Source organism: Calliopsis andreniformis, chromosome 12, assembly GCF_051401765.1.
Source record: "Calliopsis andreniformis isolate RMS-2024a chromosome 12, iyCalAndr_principal, whole genome shotgun sequence".
Classification (NCBI taxonomy): Eukaryota; Metazoa; Arthropoda; class Insecta; order Hymenoptera; family Andrenidae; genus Calliopsis; species Calliopsis andreniformis.
The window spans coordinates 2613404-2627133 of record NC_135073.1 but is presented as its reverse complement, the minus strand read 5'-3'; the positions used below and the strand labels follow the sequence as shown (position 1 = coordinate 2627133).

Genomic DNA, 13730 nt, shown 5'->3' with positions numbered 1-13730 from the left:
GAACGCGATTACACGGCCGGCTATCAGCGATACGGGGCCTCCTCAAAAGCGACTGCTAACTCGATTAAGAGGAGAGCAGGTCGAGCCATTAGTACCGGCAAGATCGGTCGCTAATTTCCAATTACCTTAATTAATTATAATTTCCCATTCGGGCCAGCCTTTGATCATGGACGCCAACGGCGCCTCTACCTGCTCCATATCACCGTACGCGACCCATTATGTCGCGTGATTTTGTCGAACGTTTCGCGCTTCTTCAACGCGGATGTCTCGGGACACAGCTTGTCTTCTCGCAGACTAGATGGTGAAATGGTACTCTAAATTGTGTAACCATATATAATTTATTAGATTTCTTTAGATGCATGCATTAATGTTAATATGGAAAAGAGAGAATTTTAGTTGATTATTGGAGAATAATTATTAAAAGATAAATAAAGAAACCATCAACTCCTGATGAACTCTTCGAGCTTTTCCACGTGTGTTATATTCAATACAGGACTGTGGAAATATTTGATTCAAGATTGGAAACATAATTTATACTACGAGTAAAACTTGATGGAAAGTAAATGACTATTTTTGGATATTTTTTTTTTTAATTACTTGATATTTCCGAGGCTTTATGTACTACGTAAGATAGTAGTAAAATTAGTTTCAATATAATTGATACGATAATTTATTTTAAGGATGTTGTCTTCCTTATAAATTGGTACTCACTAAAGTCGAAATACCTAAAATATAGGTAATAGTTGACGGTGTTTTCTTGAATTATAGTATACCTAGTTGGAATATAGAATAGTGTATAACATGGAACAGAACAATGTATCAGTAATTAACTAACGATATTTATCAACAATCGTGTGAAATATTTTCTCTTAAACAGATTAGTATACTGACAAATAAGTGTCAGTCGAGCATCCATTAGCAAGAATAAAGCGTTTTACATTTTCGTTGCGTTTAAAACTTTTTCAAAGCCCAGTACTATAGTTGAATATTATACCGAAGATAAGTTAAAAAATGTTCTGTTACACAATTTATCATTAAATATATTTGTCCTTAATTGTTCAAAAACAATATATCGTCAAAGTTAATTTTTTTTAGTGACTTAATTATTTTCTTGTCAATACGTGACTATACGCAATATGAAACATGATGACGACAATGACAATGATATAGAATGTTTATTTTGCGACGAGAATTATAAAAATAACTAATGGAGAAATATGGAAGCAACGTGTTTGGTGTTTTCGATGGAGACATTAAGAATGCGGTGCTAAAGTTGTATTATTGACGTATTTATCATGTAAAAGGCAAAGAAATAATTAAAACATAAAAGATATTTGTTTATTTATATCTCCTGATTAAATAAAAATTCATTTTTTATAACAAACATAAAGCTTTTTCAGTTTTCCTTATAGATCTTTTAGGCGTTCTACATTAGATACTACTTTTTCAAACTATCCAATTTCCCATTTTTTACTTTCTTTACTATAATTTGAAATCATTTGGACTTTTTCACACTTAATTATTTAAATATTTCTATGTTTATCTATTTAAATATTGAAATGTTTCTTTATCTTTTTGCGTTTGTTTAATGAAAAAGAAACAACTTCTCTGTTTTTGACAGATGTTTAAATACCCTACTTATTTTTCGAAAATCTTGTCTTTTTAATTATTCAAGAATAATACTTTTTAACTGTTCTTAGTTCCAGTGTCAAGCAATTTTTATTCGTATCAAAGAGTTCGTATATTTAATTTATATTAATATCTTAAAAAGAATTTGTGCATTAAATGCAGAAAGTACATATGTTATTATTAACCCTCGGACGGAGAACGCAGGGTCAAAAGTGACCCTGAGTCCGCTGACTCTGCACATGAATGTGAAACAATTCGCTGTTCGAGGATTAAAACATCTGAAACAAGCATACACTTTTATTACTGTTATTTGATTCATTTTAAATGTAGTTCGAAAATAAACATTGAATTGTTATCAATTCTTTTTTGCTATACACTCATACATATTTTTTCAATTATAAACTGAACAATTTTTTGAAGAAAAATATTAACCATAACAACATTAATGCAACAATACAAAGTTTCTTTAATGTTTTATTTAACAAACACTTCAGTGATTATATCGGTTAATGGCAATTATTTTACTTTCGATATTACAGCGATTTCGGTACTACATGTATCGAGTTCGGCACTAGAGACTATCAACATAGTTGTAATAATCGAATTATCGGATTTAGATCTCTACTTTAAAAACTCTTAATAATTAAATGAAATAGAAAAACCAAGAAATTCACCGGTAGGTATAGGTGTATGTAATGGTACTTTCAGATAGCGATATGACATCATATCAGTATTTTTTATTTCGGTTACTATAAGGTACTAAGGTATTTTTTGGTATAATACCGGTATTTTACGTTTCAGTAGAAATTTAGTAATATTATATATTGTATATCACTTTTCCAGTAATGATTTACATAATAGCTAACATTTTTTAAATTTAATATTCTAACGTAACTACTTCAGTTCAACCAGTGCTGCTTTTTTGGCACGACACATTTATTTCAATTTTCAATTGCTGTAATCGTCATTTATAAATATTTTCAAAATTCAGCTATCACGCACTTTACGCAAGGACAAATATAACTAGTTTCAACTTGATACAAATGAGTGAACACAAATAAATGACAAAACATTAAAAATTGTTAACGAAGCGCTTAATGCAAAATTCATTATAATATGACTTCATATTTCTGTAAAAAATTATTTAAAATTCTATTACGTACAGTATTTGCATGGCAAACACACAAAGCGTTTAAAGCTGTCCGCCATTGCATTCTGAAAGGACCAGAATTGAGCGGAAATGTTATTTGAAACCGGACATGTGTCCGCGACGTAAGGTGGAAATGCTTTTGCACGTCGCATAGACAAATGATGAAAAAGTCACGAGAGATAAAGATTCTTCTATAAATTATTAAACGAGTGTAATAGGCTATTATGCAAATTAATTAAGATTTCTAAACTTACACTTAAGATTTCTAAATAATACTGTTATTAAATCGACAAGAAATACCACATTGACATTACAGAGAACTTATAAGATAAGGAACATATTTTTAAAACTAGTTCATGAGGTAGAGATACATTAAGACTTCCACATAGTACTAAATTACTAATAGAAATGATAGTACCATTCAGGAAAAATTGTATTACAGTTATCAGGTAACTTCCAAGGAAATGCTATAACATTGTGAAATTTTAAATAATGACTTCCTTTCTAGAGAATCAATTAAACTACCTTCCATTCCTTGTTTTCGACATTCTTGAGATTTATCGCGTGCTCTGTGTCACAACAGCTTCTTAGAATAATTCCTTCTATGTAAGGTTGCCCGTACTTGCACAACTTGCCTGCATAATGATTCCTGTCGTTAATATGCTAATAGTAATGCAACTGATGAACAACCGAACAATGATAGAACCACTGAAAGCGATAGGTTATTATCTGCGGTTAACGATTACATCTATCATTTAAGGAAGACTTGTTGATTATTAAACCTATAATTAATTGCATTACGGTGGAAGGTATTATTTACATAAGAAATATGCGTAACAGATACCTATCCGCAAATACCGAGTGCATTCGCACAATACATTTAACCAGCAAGGATATAAGAGAGATAGAACGGAAGAATTTTTTGAAAATGATCGAAAACAAAATTTGTTCATTTCGATTTTGTATTCAACATTCAATGTATTTTATGTAAAGCATCCCCCAATTTGACAATGAAAAATAGTCAATTAATTTTATTATTGCTTATAGTTTTTATGTAATTTAATATATTACTTTGTTATATAAATTTAATTACTTTATTTATGAAGTATTTATGATGTTTCCCTTATGCTACAATTCCTATCCAACACTTGACATATTTCTGAAAAGTTTATTATATAAAACTTGTTTTGTCATCTAGTGCTTCTTTAAATATAAAACAGATTACGTACGTAATTTTTTATCATCTTCTGTACAAACGAGTACATGCTCATTTCTTCGAATGTTGGGATGAAAACGTATGTAGGTATTGTTATTCCTAGTTAAACGAATGAAAAAGTATCAAAGAAGCACTTTCATCGAGTTTGCTCGTCATTGAAAAGAAAAAATTAATCAAGGCTATCGGAGGCATACGGAGAGGGGAATATTCTTTCTTAATGCGATTACGTTTCCGTGGTTACGAGGGTGAATTTATCGGAAAGAAAAAGAAGGATAGGATGGAATGTACAGTATATTTGAGAGGATTCGCGTTTAAAGTCATGAAGGATGAAAGTAATCGCGGTATATTCACTACCTATTCGTTCTCGGTAGGTTGCAAATAAGAACAGAACCAAGTTCAATATCTCGCGAATTTTAGTCCACTTCAACACCCACAATGCACTTCATATGATTCGACTATTTCTTATTTACGAATTAGGTACACAAGGGCAACATTCCTTTAGGTGTTTTTTCTTTATTTACCTAAGGTATGGTATGTCATAAAATGAGATAGGACTTTGATTAATTGTTTTAATAATAAGATACACTTTTGATGAGTACTCTTTTATTTTGAAAGAATTATTGCTAAATTATGATTCGAGATTTAAGTAATTGAGATCCTACTGTAATCTGATAGTCAACAGAATGTGTGAACAAACTATTATAAATACTTCGAAACTACCGCTTATTTTTAGTTTGAGCAAGAATGAAATTTAAAGTGATATTTTAGTCACAAATGACGTTTTTAATGCTTCAACAATTTTTTTTTAAAATATACATATGAATATTTCGTCACATTATTCTTTACATTTATGTATACTATTTTCAATATGTCTTGGCATATGTAATATATACATATAATATTATTTAACGATGTTGAATAATACATAAGGATGTATAATAATTAAAGAAAATAAAAATCAGCAAAAATTGATTTTTTAAACTTACTTTAACATTAAATAGGTAAATTTTCAAAAATATTTAGTATTCTTATAAATGATTAAGAATGATCCAAAATGTGTCGTGATTAGTATCATTTTTATGGGCAGTATATAAGGGATTTATTGGTACAATTTTTAAAAAAATTTAACAAGAGTTAGAGATTTTCTATAAATAGTAATGAGTATTTTCGTTAATAATACTAGTCCCCAGAAAATCTTTTTAAAGTTCCTTGTCTGTTGGCATGGAGCACACATACGTGTATGGCGCCGCAATCGAAGATTTATGGCTTTGCCTCAAAATATTAACTTTGTTATTATGCGTGCTATCACTACAAGAATGATGCAGATAAATTTCTTATATTTTGCCGATTAAAATGATACCAAAATCTATGTATATCGAACAATTTTTAATGGAGTTAGGTTAAAATTGTGCAAAGAAAATAACAATGACAGTAACTGCAAAAAAGTGCCATAGCTCTTTGATTACTAATCACATAAGGCTAAATCGTGGGTCAAATGATAGATCAATAAACATACTTTCTTAAGGCATACATTTCGTCTGCATAACTTTAAAAGGTAATTGGCAGCTGGGTGAAATATAAAAAATATTAGTTTTGATTCCACTTTCCCCTATTTTCGATTGCTAGGGCGTAGTCCAATTTTTAACTTTTATGATTGCATTATTACTTGAGTTTCGGAGCCTTGCTGGGACAGCTCGCCAGAGGTCAGTCAGCCCCTGAAATCGGAGGGGCGCGTTCCAAGCTGTAGATATCTGTTACGATTTGAGTGCAGCTATGCGGACAGAAACACATAGAATGCTGGTACTTCTCATTCTCATTCATTGATTTTTTCTCATTTCTTCTCATTCCTTCTCTTTCCTTTTCATTCTTTCTCATTCCTTCTTTCTTTTCTCATTCCTTCTCATTCTAACTTGTTGATTTGTCAGCTCTGGCTCACAAGCGCTAGAAACTAGCGTTCTACGTGTTTCTACCCTTAAGCCTTGTTCAGATTAGTCAAGTTACTTGAATTCAAGTGGCTTGAATGTAAGTGATATGACCAATGTGAACGTGTCATATTTCTTGACTTGAAATATTCCTCTTGACTTGAAGTATTCCTATTCTTCTCTAGATTCTTTTCCTCAGATCCTCTCTAGATCTCTCGAAACTTTTCCTTGCCTTGAAATACACATTGATCGATGTATGCTGTTACGTTCCGTAACGATTAATTTTTTTTTTTCTTTTTCTCTTTTCCTTTCCCACGAAGAATTATCGTCGTCGCGACGGTTGGTCGCCACCCGATATTTGGTGTTAGCATAAAGTAAGTTGCAAACGTCTCTCGAATCCTGCAACGAGCTGCCGTTGCAGCAACCCAATATTAACGTCCGGTTAATATGTAGAATCTCTGGACGCCCAGTGGTTCTCCAATAAAGTTAATAATAATAAAATTGCCATTGACAACGAATGCATCAACAACACACAGTGTTATGGGGAATCCCTTGTTGATTGCATTCGTTCTCGTTATTTCCACGTGGACAATAGTTTTGCGAATATTTCTCAAATCCTTGCCGAAATACTGCCTCATTGGTAAAATCATAATATTTCCCCTTTGTATTATTATCCTCTTAATTTTATACTTTATACATATACATATTTTTATATATATCCGGAATCACTATTGTGCGAATGAATGCAAGTATGTAAGAATGTGGACTCAAAATTTAGAATGGTTGAGAGCATCACCAAACCTACTAGTTGAGGAGTGCAGAAATCAAAAGAACACATATACCATGCACACACGCGGGATTTCAAGCGAGCCTCGTGAGAGCAACCGCGACTTGCCGTCGGGTTATAATATGCAACATCAGCTTTTTGATAGCTAGCCCAGCCTGGGTCCCGCCCGAGTGCTCCAAGCCTCGACACTCTTCGTTGATAAGTCGTGAGGTACGCGACGAGGGGTCCGTGGGCTAATTATCCTTTCTTCTATCAGTTAAATTCTCAATAGTTTCGAGCAGAGATTCACTCAAAAGTGCAGTGAGCTGGGAGTGAATAGACTCATAGCCGCACGTTAAAATTTCAAATAGTTTTAAAGTTTTAAATAGTTTAGAATTCAAATAGTTTTTCTTTTTTTTTATTATTTCTTACTATCCAAGTTCGGCTTAATAATATAGTAATAATATCTCTAATCGTGTATGTGTGTGTGTGTGTGCAGTTTTTCAGACATATTCCAGTTATCTATAGTACTCCAGGTTTTTGGAAATCGGATAAAGACCAAGTAATTCAAGGAAACATAAAATTTGTATAAGAAGTAACCAGTAGATTGGTGAGTCTCGCATTGTACATTCTTTTCATTTCTCTTATGACTGTAATTCTTTTTTTTTTTTTTGTTTTACTTGACTCTCCTGCTTAATGTTCTTTTAAAATGTGTTTATCATCAGAATATATTCACCTATCTTAATATTGCAAACGCAATACAGTATACAGTAATGTTGCGGACGAGAGCCGTTTCGTCTACACGGACGAGAGCCGTGGTTTATCCCCACTACCTCGTTTGATACGTGCCGCCGAGAAACCAATTCTTGGAACCATCGCGTTCGAGCTCGACGCCCGAGAACAAGGACGTCATAAAAAACAACGATAGCATTAGGGATTTAAATAGGAAAAATTGAAGTTTCTTATTCGCAAACGGATTTTCACGCAAGTAACACCAATCGATTCCTTGTGCTCTCCCGATTAAAATGATGTCAAACACGACATGATTCCGATTATTTTTAACAAAGATACATAAAACTTGGTTTGTAGAACGAAAGGTCATGCTCGTAAACAGACCCGGGCGCGACTCTCGTCCGTGAGTGGTAGTCGATTTTAAGCACGACCAGTCCCGAGTACTGCTCTCGTCCGTGAATGGTAGTCGATTCTAAGGCACGACTAGACCCGAGCGCGACTCTCGCTCGCGAGTGGTAGTCGATTCGACGAACGCGGCTCTCGTCGTAGGGCTAACTCCCTATTATGTATTCCCTCATATTTTTGTGTTTAATTATTTAATGACTGAAATTATTAAGAAAATGAAAGCGTAATACAAAAAGTATGTATATAAGTTCCGTTTTAAATGTTTAGAAATTTTTATTTTTTTATTTTTAATATCTTCTTTTCGACATCGATTAAATATAATATACATAAATTCTGTTTATGTCATTTTTAGCTCGTAAAGAACTGATAGAAAAGTAACTTTGACGATTCTCCGTAACCGTTGCAGGGTTCCAACGTTTATTATTTAAATATCTTTATTATAAATAATAGGAATCATGTCGTATTTGATATCATTTTTATCGGGAGAGCACAAGGAATCGATTGGTGTTACTTGCGTGAAAATCTGTTTGCAAATAAGGAACTTCAATTTTTCCTATTAAATCCCTAATGCTATCCTTGTCTTTTCTGACGTCATTGATTTCGGGCATCGAGCTCGAGCGAGACCCTTTTTTTTGCTTCTCCGGTCGTGTACCAATTATCTCGGCGACCGAGAGCAAAGGAAGCCGAATCGACTACCAGTCGCGGACGAGAGCCGCGACCAGACCCGAGAGCGGCTCTCGTCCGCAACATTACTGTATTTAATAATCAGACTTTCAAACAAGCCTCCACCCTCCCTCGAACAGGCATCCACTACTGGGCCTGTATAGGACTAGACGAAAGCGAATCCACAATAATTAATCTATCATCGAGGGTGAAGTAACGACTCTACTTCATTGTCGAATGTACTGTTAACGCGCGTAGCGTTTGAGCAGAAAACATTCCGCCGACCAAGCGACCGCGCTACGCACGTTACAATGCCATGGTGTATACTGTACCATACAAGACAGATTTTAAGCAAATCGACAAACGTGTAAATGATAAGGAAGCTGTCAAAAGTGCATGTCTTGTTTGAAAAATACATAACCCAGTAACCAGGATGCATTACCCCTTCCGACGCCATTTTTATTATTTTTGTATAATAGCTTGAATTCAAATTACTTTTGAATTCGAACCACTTAAATCCACGTAACTTGATTTATGTAAATACGAAATTGACATCGGGCTACTTGAATATAAGTGGCTTGAATTCAAGTAACTTGACTAATCTGAACAAGACTTTACACTACTGTCATCGTTTGTTCGCTCGAACAAAACACTGTTGCGATTATATCACCATATGTGAAACTGAACATATACATATTGTATGTTAAAAACAAAGGAAATGATATACTTCACTATTGAAGTCATAGTACCATTAAAACCATACATTTTTTCTCTCTGTTCATAATAATTTGATCATTTACTTTACGTTAAATATACTTGCAACCTTGATTAAAAGAGCTCACGAATTATCCAAATGGATTTGTTTTATTTCGTATAAAATAATTGACAAACGAATCATTTATTCTACATCTTTTTTAATTCTTTTAGATATACAGAGAAAATTAAATTTAATAATTGAATTTTATTGCCCAAAAAAGTGTTTGTATTATTGTAGAATTGTAAATTGAAAGTGATATAATAATTGTAACCTCGATAAACAAGTTAAGTGCTCGATACAATCGTAACTTGACTTGAACAACGGATATTCTTTGGAAATTGCCGATATTCATACGTGTTCGGTCGTTTGACGAGTCGGCCTCATTCGAATCGCCATTTTACTTCATCCTGCCACATTTTCGAAAGTTCTCTATCGAATTAACCACGTAAAAGCACCTCGCTGCTCTCGTCGCTCTGAATATTCTGCAATTCAGTTACGCAGCTAACACGATGATGCGAGTGGCTCGCGCATCACTCACTTTTACCCCGCTCTTAGTACTGCCCTCTTGACAGAGGACAAACGTCATTAATTGCTATAAGGGCTCAAACGTTTTTCTCGGGATTCTGTCACAGACATCGATTCGATTTTTGTTTGTAATTATAATTGAAATATCGCATATCGATTGGAATTGCTGAATGAAATGTAAAAAGAGAAGAAACGAAATTCCTGAAAAATTAGCACAAGCAAAATATACAAAAAATTAAAACGAAGGCCACTCCCTTGGCAGTAAAGCTGATATAAAGATTTATCTGTTTTTTAACACTTTTGGAAGCAAGGGACATACTTGTCTCGCACATTTGAAATTTTCCTTTTGAGCAAATCGAGTGATCGTACCTATGTGCATATAACGAATTAATACATCAGTGAAGTTTATTACTATGCTCGATTTTTATCTTGTACAAGCATTAGTGTTGTTTTTAGATTAACCCTCCGATCACGGTTGTTGGGTTAATTCTGACCCTAACGTAGTTAGTCTTACATTATGTCCACCAATGCTTCCAGATGTTAATTTTTTACATTAATATTCTATCAAACTAATAACTCATTTTATTTTCTAAATGAATATTATTGTAACACAGATATAAAAAACAGGGAGTTACTAGTCACAATGCTTATAATTCTAATAAAGACTAATTAAAATAGCTTAAATTGTTGCTTGAAACAAAGCAAGCTTCGTAATGCTTAAAAAAGAGTACCAGTTCTCATTTCTCATTGTACTGAAAATTCTAAGAATAGTTGAATTCATTGTCATCTTTTTTTGTATTGTTTGTCAGATTTTAGTAAAAAGGTTCAACATATGTAGTATACATCTTATCTAGATGTATATATTTAATACTAGAATTAACAGAGGAGTCAAAATGATCCGTATGCTTATCTTTTACGTACATTTTATTCTATGAGGAATAATTAATTTGAGGAATATTTGGATCTTGTTCTGGTTCCAAAGTGACATTTTTCCGTTAACAAGCGGTGACTTTTTCAAGATACATGGAATAGCAACAAAAAATTCCTCATTGTTGCTTCAGTGATGAAGTAGTATGATAAACACCTTTTCAAAAGTGTAGGCGTTATCGAATAGTTTATAATGTTTCTCGAAGTCTTATTACTTCAGTGATAAATCGTCACAGGAAGAAGACTAACTTGGAATCGATTTATTTTTACAGGCGCCTTCCTAGTTCCGTATTGCATAATGCTGGTGGTAGGCGGGATTCCTCTCTTTTACATGGAACTTGCCCTGGGTCAGTTCAATAGGAAGGGCGCAATTACTTGCTGGGGCCGTCTAGTGCCACTTTTAAAGGGTAAGTGAATTTAATTCATGAGGACCCAATTAATATTTTCTAATCTTCTAATGTCCGTTATTTTATGTTGCGTGAAAACATTATTTTCCAAATTAATTGTTATTCTTTATTTGAAAAAAATTTTCTTATCTATTTAATTTTTATATCTGTTTTGGTTGCTTCCTTAGTTTCCTCACTTTCTAATTTTGTAATGACTTGAAAAAAATAACTGATTCCTTTGCGGTGTTTTTTTAGTTTGAGCAATTCAATTTAAAATATGCTAGTGAGAATAATATAAGCTATTAAGAGAGCTTCAAAATTTTAAATATGTTACACATACTTCTATACAAGCTTGCGTTTGATCTTATTAAATTTTAAGGGGACAAGTTAATTTATAAATCCTATTTAATTATATTAATACATGTGTAATATTTCAGATAAACATGATTTATTATAATTTATAGAATGCTTATTATTGTATTTTATATAATGTATTTAGATTATATTATATATTTCTTATAATATAATTGAATTGTAAAATCAAGTTAACAATTTTAAAAGACAACAGGAACTAAACTGATATTTTTCTCCTTTTACTAATATTTTTATTCTTGGTAGGCATACATATGTATATGTATACATATAATGTTACATTTTCTGCAATAAATCAAATGCAGAATGTTTGAAATACATTTTTGTATTTTTAAGAAGTTTTAAAGTTACGTTGAAAAGATTAAGCTTATAGTATTTTCATTTTTTATATTGGAGGAACCATTACTAGACAAAAATCTTGAGAGGTACAAATTATCAATATTTAAAAACATGTTAAGCCATTTACTTATCAATATATACTATTAGTACAAAATGAGTACAAAATATGCTGAAAATTCTCACAAAAAGTACACAAGGTCACTGCAACAAAATAGTAACGTTGAAGTCGTTTCCTTCGCCATTTCGTCTAATGCCTCAAATTGAGATACTTTTCTAACCAATTGTGCGAAAATCTCTGAGAAAGTTCCTCCGAACACTTAGCTGTCATCTTCGAGGATAAACGATCTATCAGACGCTTTCAGTATATTTTCTTTTATTGTCCACTGCGGTAAGCTGCGCAGTGCTTCATGTAACGCGTATAAATCCGGGGGAAATCCAAGGGTGGACGGACTATCGTTGGAAGAAGAGCTTCCATTTCCGTCAATTTCCTGCCTCACAGCGACGATTTCAGCTGCCCTGGTCGCGTGATGATCGATGTAAGCGAAGGATTCCTCCTGACTTCTTGTCCGTGTACTTTTTCTCTTTGATTCGCATCGATGAACGACGTAATTGATTCGTCGTTGAAATCCCTCCCGCGGGATAATGGAATATTCTCTAGTTCAAGAGTCGGCATGGAAGACACGTCCCAGAGGACTTTTAATCTTTTCAGGACGATTGCCTTATGTGTATAAAGAAATAGGTTATCTTGAATTGAAATTGAAATTTTGTTAGTTCAAATTTAAAAGGTTATTTCTATTTGAAGGACTGATTGTATAAAAGTATATATACTACCTACTTCTTGAAACGTTTTCTAGAAAGTTGAATTTGAATCTTACAATTAGTTGCATTGAGGAGAACAGGACAAAATGAAACACGTTGGATTGAGAGAAGAACTTGGAAGACAAATAAAATTTATTTGACTGCACTAGAAATCTTTACCCTTTCGCCTACAATTTTCTTTCGTAATATCACCTGCACTGCTGATCTGAAACAGGTGAATGTTCTGAACTACCAACTACAGAGCTCCCATTAAGCAAATATAGATCCTTCACGCGATGCTGCGTGATCGGTTACCTACGAAAAATTCTCAAAAATTCTCATTTGTAAAAAGATCACGAGACAGACTCGTTAAAAAAGGCGAAAGAATTAAGCATTCCATAAATCATAAAAGATGAAACTTTTTATTTGAACAAATATTTAATTGTAAAAAAATAGAATTGCTTTAAAATATTGAGGTATCCGTTTCACTCATGTTGCTGAAAAATAAAACACCTATTAAAAACTATGTATAGGTTCAAAACCTTTCTTTTTTTGAGCTAAAAACTATTAATTTATATGAAAAGACTACGAATATAAGTTCTAGATCTGAGAGATACATTATGTATATTAGGAGATAAAGATGCTATTGTATATATTATGAGAACATGAAAATTATAGAAGATACGTTAAGCAAGATAACTAAGCTTGCGATTTGTATTAGAATTTTTTTTCCCCCCAAAACATACACTCGTATTGTGACTAGAAGAGCTTGAGAACAATTGGGGTGTGCTAGTTCAGTATCATATTTAAATGCATGTTCTTTTAGGTTGTTTTGCTATAATATGAAACAAATTTGCTATAATATGTGACGTGACAGTAATGTATTTGCACCCTTATTAATTTTATTGTATTTTAAGTCTTATCGCATGATGTAATAAATTACAGAGGCAAGGGTAGAAATATAAAAAGGGTAGAAATGTGGGACAACAAGGTCTTCATCTACACATAATAGGGGAAGGTTGGACAAAACGGGATACTTAGGTTTTAATTGCTTCCCCTGAACCACATGTACAAATTAGACTTAATTTTTTCATTTACTCATATACAGTGAAGTGACTAGTATAACGTTCAATAGGCTTCATA

The 13730-nt window shown here is 32.9% G+C and overlaps 1 protein-coding gene across 1 annotated transcript in view; it reads left to right on the top strand.

The window, feature by feature from the left end:
* Window positions 1-13730, top strand: part of Dat (Sodium-dependent dopamine transporter) — a 46341-nt gene that overhangs the window by 20800 nt on the left and 11811 nt on the right. Inside the window, exon 3 of the mRNA XM_076389020.1 lies at window positions 10965-11099. Coding sequence (XP_076245135.1) covers window positions 10965-11099 — 135 coding nt within the window. The remainder of the gene's footprint in view (window positions 1-10964; window positions 11100-13730) is intronic.